The sequence below is a fragment of the Cynara cardunculus genome, assembly GCF_001531365.2.
Source record: "Cynara cardunculus var. scolymus isolate 2C chromosome LG 7, CcrdV1, whole genome shotgun sequence".
Classification (NCBI taxonomy): domain Eukaryota; kingdom Viridiplantae; phylum Streptophyta; class Magnoliopsida; order Asterales; family Asteraceae; genus Cynara; species Cynara cardunculus.
The window spans coordinates 9,876,169-9,884,900 of record NC_037534.1 but is presented as its reverse complement, the minus strand read 5'-3'; the positions used below and the strand labels follow the sequence as shown (position 1 = coordinate 9,884,900).

At 36.2% G+C, this 8,732-nt stretch overlaps 1 protein-coding gene across 5 annotated transcripts; it reads right to left on the bottom strand.

The window, feature by feature from the left end:
- Window positions 1-234: 234 nt before the first annotated feature.
- On the bottom strand, window positions 235-7,995 carry LOC112515077 (pentatricopeptide repeat-containing protein At1g71210, mitochondrial-like). 5 transcript variants are annotated; one of them, XR_003069490.1, is made up of 4 exons: window positions 7,831-7,995; window positions 4,632-7,545; window positions 641-753; window positions 235-267 (listed from the first exon to the last, which is right to left on the bottom strand). XR_003069490.1 is itself a non-coding variant. In XM_025121717.1 (3 exons), exon 2 carries the CDS (start codon window positions 7,330-7,332, stop codon window positions 4,666-4,668), a length of 2,667 nt encoding a protein of 888 aa, XP_024977485.1. In that variant the 5' UTR covers window positions 7,333-7,545; window positions 7,831-7,995; the 3' UTR covers window positions 466-753; window positions 4,632-4,665. The 5 variants fall into 5 exon arrangements, 4 of the variants coding, with proteins under 4 accessions (XP_024977485.1, XP_024977486.1, XP_024977484.1 ...); XM_025121717.1 differs by lacking the exon at window positions 235-267 and having other exon boundaries at window positions 466-753; XM_025121718.1 differs by lacking the exons at window positions 235-267; window positions 641-753 and adding an exon at window positions 1,213-2,185.
- Between the last annotated feature and the right edge of the window lie 737 nt (window positions 7,996-8,732).

Here is an 8,732-nt window from a genome sequence, read left to right as displayed (position 1 = left end):
CGTCGCCGATGGGGAAGGACGCACGATGAGGGTGCGATGGAGGCAGTCTGAGAATGGAGGAGTGAGTGAGATGGAGTCTGAGCATGGAGGAGCGAGCATGGAGGAGCGATGGAGGGTAGATTAGTAAAAAAAAAGTCTGTTCCACTTAGTTCCAGGGGTAGAAGGTGAACACCCGTGTCCCATGTGTGTGCAAGTTAGTTCCAGTTAGTTCCACTTAAAAACACACCAAACGTGGGACAAGTGTGTCCTGTCCTGTCCTGTTCCACCCTGTTCCACGTACCAAACGCACCCTTAGTAAACATTCCATAAATTGTTCATATACAGGTATCAGGTCATCAAATGTTAGAAGATCAGCATGTTACCGGTCAAAATGTGCATAAAACATGAAATTCTAAAACTTTGTTATATCAATTGAAAAAAAGAAAATCTTCATACACTTGGGAACTAAACCAAACTTTGTTGCACCAGCCAGGAAGCGACTTAACTCCATAACGCAATCTAACATCAATTTATTAATCGTAAATTTTGATTTGCAAAACACAATGTGAATCAAATTGTACAAATTAAAACTAGAAATGGCTAAGAAGATTAGCAGAAGTATACGTAAATCATAAAAGCATCACAAGTCAAGAGTGCTTACAAGGTAAATAGCAGAGAAGAATGCAACAGTTACAAGAACCAGTGACCAAAATGCCAAGAAGAGAAGAACGTTCTTTGAAGCCATAGCAAGAGTTCAGCATGTGGAATCAAACCCTGACATACAGAAAAGAAGTGTAAGTTCCATACTCTTGTAAATAACAAAAAGAACAAAATGAGACCCAGAAAATAACTGCATTTAGTTAGAAAGAGCACAGGATGAAGAATGGTACCATTGCTTTATTCACAAAACAGTCGATGATATAATAAAGAATGGTGGCACTTCGGTGTAGTTTGTTTTTTAAGAGGTACTGAAGTTGAAGTCTTATGTCACATATTGATAAGAGGTGGTGCTGAAGTCTGAATGCATAATCAGTAAGACTGTTTTTATAAACCGATAAATGTTTGAATGTATGTTTATGAAAAATATTTATTTCAGGATACATATACTTTAAAAATGCTAGTAATGATCTAGTCATTTAAATATAAGTTCTTAAAATTATATATCTTTGAACATGTTTTTTGAAATTACGTTTCTTAAAAAAATAATTAAATAAAAGTACGTAACTTGCAGTTTATCTTTATTTTTATATAAATAAGAATTCCATTATCTGAAAATAAATAATAATAAAATGGAAAATATCAATTGCCTTTAATTGCCAATAAGAGTATGTTAAGAGGTGATTTAACCTCTTGTCCAGTAAGAGGAAGGTAACAGGTTTTAAGTTCTTATCACAAAAAAAAAGTCGTAAGGTCTAACCTCTTATCCGGTAAGACATAAGTGTTGAATAGAAGTTCTTTTCGAAAAACAACACCACCTTCTTATATTGGTCAAATGTGGATTCAAGAATGTATGCGTCTAACGGATACTCTCAAAGCAATGTGATGATAAATTGATAATCACGTATATCAACTAGATTAAAGGATATTATAAATTAGTTGGTATGTTCAATGTACATAATACAATAATCAATCTAAGAAGAAAAAGAAGGAAAGTTAGTTAATGCCTAAACAAGGTATCACGGGCACTTTATCAAACACCTAATTTCCACATTAAATTATCACATACAATCTTTTTCAAGTTGAAAAATAACATCCAGACCAATCAATTATCCACACATGGAAAATGCAGAACATACATATGACAACCCAGTTCAACTAACTTCAAATCAATCAATTAAAAACACAGAAATTGAAATTAGTTGTTTACTTGATATAGAGAAAGGAAAAAGTGGAAGTGAACATCTACGGTTTAAATCTTCTCATCAAGTTTCTAATGGTTGCTGCCTAATCAAGCATGGCAATCACAAAGAAGCGATGAACAGACTCTTAAAAAATGAAGTAGTTCGTCTATTTATTGGACCAATAAGGCAAACATAAATTAAGATAGAGAAAAGGAGCAAGAAAGACTTGAATCAGAAAATCAGATACAGAGATGAGTTGCAATTAAAGTACCTGGTTAGATTTCCTGGCTGTCTTTGAGTGATGAAATCAAAGAAAATGGAGGAGCAGGTCTGGAGAAGATGGAAGATGAAGAGGGATATTTCATCTAGATGGATGAAATAAAATAAGTCATATTTGAAGATGTTGAAGAACAGAGATGCCGGAGAGAAAATGGAATGCAAACGATATAATTTTGGAAAAGGAAGGTGCTAAATGGATTAGGCAGTGGCGTCATATCTGTCCATCCTATGCCACTTAATTGTTAAGAGACTTTTTTTTAACAAAGAGCGCCCGCATCAGACCAAATTAGATGTGGGTCTCATTAAACGCATTAAGAGGTCACCAAAACCTCCTAATAGCTCTACAGGATTTTGGTTGTTTGAGATAGAATTAGAACAATGCATCACATATGCATGGATAGATCAACTGCACTAGCACCCCCCATTTATAATGTTTGAACTTTACCACCTTCCATAAGGAAAATCAAATTTTAGTAGGTGTACATAACTTACAGTGTCTATCAATGCTCATGAACCCAAAAAAACTAAACCAGACCAGAAGAGGTTATCAGTCACAGTTTATTGCAACACCCTTGTCAAAGTTTCCAGTTCTCTCCTTCATGCATAAATTCCAGATTGATATGGTAGCAACTCCTACAGAAGATCTCAGTGGAAGTCCTCCATAAAAAAATGGTAATCGAGTTCACAAGTGTTCTACAGCAATCAGTAGACCATTTAGCGATCACAGTGCACCATAGACAAACCTAAATATTCTTGATGATGATCAAGAATGGTGCATTTGATAATTTTTGGTGAAGTACTAGACTTAGACAACAGTAATGTAATAGATAAGAGCAATGCAAGACATTCTTACGGTTACATGTACCTAATTCGTATAAGAAAAATATATAAAAAGCATGTAAATAATAGTGGGAGAAATATTTATCTAGCCCCTGTTAGCTCTAGACTACGATGCGATACGATTTGGCACATCTTCGATTTCCTGGTATGAAAGTAAAGTCGTTAGGCATGGTTTTCTTTGAGTTCAAGATATTATTATTCGGCATAAGCCGTCTTTGCTTTTTCTCTTATCAATGTAATCCTTGTCTTTTAGCCAACCGAAGGGAGGCTTGTATGCTAAGACCAAGGCTTAGGAGGTCTCTCTGTCCTCGCAGTGAGCGATGCCCGGGTGGGTATCGCGAATTTATAACCCAAAATTTGTGTGGCAGCAACTGCTCAAATAATCCAATTTTTTGCACAGTTGGTGCAATTACCCCAGTATTGGCTTTTGGATAAAATTTAAATGTTTCCACTGCCTTAGCCTTATTGATTTAATGTAATTAACTTCGTTTTGAGCTGAGCAAAGATCTGAATAATGGCAAATTATCACAAAAGTTAACTTTGCAATGAAAATAGGTTGTGGGCAAACTATGAGTAATTGGAGTACAACAGCCATGTTGTTAAAATTTATTGTGAAGTGGCCAAGTCATAGGAGGGGTCAAACATATAATTTTTTACGATAATATGTGAAGAATATTGGAGTTACCAGAAAAATGTAAAGCCCAAAGTTGTTAAAGGCTCAAGGTGCACTTAGGCGCAAAGGGGTCCTGGGGCCTAGGCACGAGGAGCAGGCGTAAGGCGCGGGTCTCAGGAATGCGAGGGGCGTCTTATCAATATATATATAGACACACACAGACTCACATACACAGTTATACACAACAAGTCTCCAATTCAACAACCAACAGTACTTCGATAGAGATAGAAGGGTTTAAAGCGTGAGCTGTGAAGAAGTTTTAAGGTCTGGGTGTTTATAGAGAAGGCTTGAAGTTCTAAGGACTTATTATTTTATATTAGGGTTTGACTTGGTCATCTACTTAATATCACTTTTTGTAAGAAATCTAGGAGATGAGAAGATGAGAAAACTTATTTAATCTTAGGCTTTAATTAGGTATTTAATAACTCTTTATGAGGCGCACCTAGGCCAACAAGGCGCCTCAGCTAAAGCATAGTGCCTTAGTGAGCCTCGTGAATATGCTAAGCCTCGACTTAAAAAAATCCCAAGACCATGAGCCTTATGAGCCTAGAGGCGCGCTTTTAACAACTATTGTAAAGCCACATCTGACCAGTATAAGAAAGGTCCACCCTTTAATATATCATCTAAGGTGCTTTGTTAATACAACAATGGTACAATACTTCAGTGAATCAAATATCTTATCATATCTTGATGGAAATATTAGTAATTGAAGATCTATGGCAATTGCTACAAGAACGCTACAAAAAGATACAAATCCCCAAGCCTGCTTCTTAAAAAGCATTTGAAGCTATGTCCTAGGTGTTTTAGTCATCCATCGTTCTAATGTTACAAAGCAGCACAAAATAATATAATATCCAAGTTATATATGAAAATGACTAATGTCTTTATTATTGTATTCTCTGATAAGCATATCACATCTGAAGGGGAAAGGAAGTGTACATGGAATTCAAGCTAAAGGCTTAATATGAATAAATTGTGGGCATCAAAATTAAAGTCTATGTAGCTTAAATATATTGCACCTGTTTCTGCAAGCATATAACTCTCTGATCATATTTAAAGCAATACTTTGGTAGCCTCACTTGGAACAAACCCTCTTCGTAACATCTCCTCCAGCCACACCTTAGCATCAGTTTTCCTACCATGCTTGAAAAATCCATGCACCAGAGTTTCATAGGTCCACTGATTGGGCTCATGCCCTTCTCGACATATCTTCTGAAACAACAGAGAAGCATCATCTACTTGTTTCATGCTTAGTTTTCTTAGAAGCATATTGTAAGTGTATATATCAAGTGGGAAGCAGTTTCCCACTACTTTTTCCAAGTCATTAGGATCTATGTCATTTCTATAATGGTTGGAAAACAAATCAACTAGCTCCATAAGTTTCCAAATAGGAGATATCTCATCAGGAGACCTTGAGTCCACCCAAGTGTTATATAGCTCCCGATGCTTCAATGAATGCAAAAGCAAGTTGTTACCAATAAAGGATGACAGAGGACGGCCAACTTCAATCAAGTCATCAATAAGATTCATGACCTTGTCATATCGCTTATATCTGCACAATGCATAAATAAGTTCCTCATAGCATTCAAGACTTGGTCTTATGGCCTTCTCCTTTTCTCTAATTTCTGAAAAGATGCTTAATGCAATGTCTGGTTTATTTGCTTTGCAAAGACCAGTAACCATAACATTGCATACTTTTCTTCCTATCTTTCTTCTCTTTAGGTTATCATAGAAAATATGTAGAGCATCAGATACTTTTTCGCTCCTTAGATAACTCTTCAACATTAGAATATCAGAACTAACATTAGGAGAAATTCCACTTCTCTTCATCATCTCATATACTTCTCTTGCCAGGTCAGGTTTCTTGGCAAGGCCAGCTCCTTCAATGAAAATGTTGAAAACACCAGAATCAAGTTCATGAAGAGATAACTGCATTTCCAACAACATTTGCAATTGCTTCTCTGGATTTTCCATCTCACATACACTCTGAATGACTGCCCTGAACAATAGACGGGTTGGGGTGTGACCTTTTTCTTGCATTTCAATCAGTAGTCTAGCAGCAATGTCTCCCCTTTTTGACTTGATAAACCCRWTTATCATRTTWCTATAAGYAYGTCTAGTTGTAACTTTSTGGAGCTTGTTGAGCTCCCSRTGTATGAAATAACCATCCTCAACTCTCCCAGTCCTGCAAAGGGCCATGATATAATTTTCATGAATTGAATCTGTCAGTACAACATTTTTCTCTAAGGCTATAAGAAACAACTCATTCATCATGTCAAGCTTTTCCAGCTGGCATAAAGCGTTAGCAAGGATAGAAAAGGTCGTYTTWCCAGGRAAATACCCTTSCTYAATTARATTCTTGAAAATACGATATGCATCAACAACACTTCCATCCCCACACAGGGTGTTCAWAAGATAATTAAAAGCCATGCTACTCGGTGATAACCCAAGCTCCCCTCTTGAATCATATAATTTGAGAGCAACATCAACCATCCCTGCCTTGCAAAAGAAGCACAAAACAATATTCATAGTCAGCTCATCAGGGGGTATATTGTTTTCCCTCATCTCAATTACCAAATCACACACTTCTTCAAGTCTGTTCTCTCTCAAGAGCCTCATTATCAAGGTGTTATAACGGAAAACATCTGGGACATAGTGAACGACCAACTCCTGGTTCCTTGTCTTTTGCATGAACTCCATAGCTCCATCTAGTTTCCTAGCCCGTAGAAGCTCTCTAATCCATATATCATAGACATAGAATTCCCCAAACTCATCCACCAATTTCCCAGCCTTATCAAATTGATCATTTTTGCATAACCCATCCACAAGAGCACCAACCATATGCCCACCACTCTTTATTTTGACCCCACTATCCATCACCCCACGAAGATATGTTTCCGCTCTATCAAACTCCTTTTTCCTGCAGAAAGCCTTGACCAATATAGAGTAAGTGACCTCTGATTCAAATCCTCGACTCTTAATCTGTCTTGCAACTGACTCAACTCCATTAAAATCATCCTCCTCTACCAAAGCATTCAAGAGTACATGATAAGAAAAATAATCTAAATCAATGCCCTGGTATCGCATTCGGCCGAACAATTGGAGCGCGATTTCTGGTTTTCCTGCCACAGCATAACCCATCACTAAAATGGCATGAAAATTGGTCTTGTGACCACCACAATGCTTAGCATAGTTATCTAGATAATCCAACATCAAAGACATTAACTTTGCCCTCGAAAGTATCTTAAAGATCGCATTGAATGTAGCCCGAGTATGGTGAAACCCTGGTTGCCTCCCTGCCCAATCAAAGAACTTCAAGCAAGACAACACATCTTTCCCGTAGGACAACACATCGAGAACGAATGATTCGGTAAGATGAAGATTCAACCGTGACAGCGACACATCTACGGCTTCACGTGACGACACAAAATCTTCTTTCTCACCAATGCCTCTACTGCCACCATCAGAAGATAAGATTTCAAGGACGCGGTCAATAGAAGGGGTCCTACTAGACTTGAACCATTCTCGGAACGTCACCACCACATCCTCTGCCTGTAATTTCCGCACTGGTGAATCAGACAAATATAATGGTTTCAAAAGGACGACATTGGTGGCGGCAGATGCTGCTGTAGTTGAATAGTTGAAGAAGGTATATTTTTTACTGAGAGGAGAAAGGAGAGCCCTAATGGAAGTTTGCTTCAGGTATCTTAATCTTGCCATAAATTGTGAAGTAAAACTTTTGTAAGCTACTGCATCAACATTCAATACTGCCTTACATGCAAGTTGTTATTTCTTGAAGATCTGCAGCCCGAAATTTATTTAGGATTTCTTGTTTTGATGAGTTCCTGGTGAAGATTCAGCAAAAAAGAGTACACAAGAAGCGATGGAGTGAGATTTTTTCATGAGCATCCTAGCCAGTGGAGGATGCACAACCTAATCAATAAACAACAACAAGCAATTGTTGAGCAAGTAAAATTGTAATCATACGATAAATTTTACAATTTATAAAGTAAACTAACAGCACGATAATGGTAGTTCAGTTCTGTTTGTAACCTAAATTTACAACACAACCAACTAAACATAGCAATAATCATTCTGGCTCAAACCCTAGTTGATTAATGATCAACTATAATTGAAAATCATTTACGCAAAGCAATCTAGCCGAAACATATCGAGTTATTCTATGTATTAATGAATTAAAATCCCTAATTTACTTACCTATAAGGAGGCTCGATCTACCAAGCAGACGATCAGAGAGATATCCGCCATGAGTTTTAGGTTTCGCTTATGATTATGCACTACTCCTAAATCCTCCCCTGATTTACCCCTGATCAGAGAGATATCCACGTCTGGAAGAAGAATATGGGATATTGGGATAGAGAGATTTTAGGGATTTTCATAAAAATTTGAAAGACGATTGCCTCCATTTGCAATCGTTTTTCGTTTTTCGTTTTTCGTTTTTGAAATCAGGAATCCATTTTTTTTTAAGGTTTTTAAGTTTTAATTAAGTGGTATTTGGGATTGTTTATAAAAATTTATTGACTTATTTCGATATGGTACTAGTAGTAAGATTTTTTTAGTGTTTGGATAAACAGTGTATATCGATATTAAACCGGTAATAAGAAGTTTTTAAAGAAATTAAATTATTCTAACTTATCATAAGTTGATAAAAACTTTTATGAAAAAATATAAATTGTTTCAAATAAGCAATCCTAAACATCCCTAAATGAAAAACAATTCCAACAACAATCAATTAAAAGAGGCAAATTCAGAAGAAGAAAAAAAATCTGACATATTTTAAAATATCAAAAAATAATTAGATTTTAAAAAATATGTAGAAATTGTAATAAGTTTGATGTTTAAGCAAATTACTAAAACTTATTTTTAGGGTAAATAATCAAATAAAAGGAATCTAGAAAATCTTACTTAAAAGTAAGGTCGGTTATGAGGTTTTTCATTAGGCGAAAAACCTAAAAAAATCTCTCCAACGTAAAAAACAGACAAAACACGTTATTTCTAAAGGACCAAGGATTATCAGTGAATCGTGAGTTTTCAAACGAAAGAAACCACACTGGTCACCACTCACCATAGTCCACTTACTGGTCATTTTTCAAATGTCA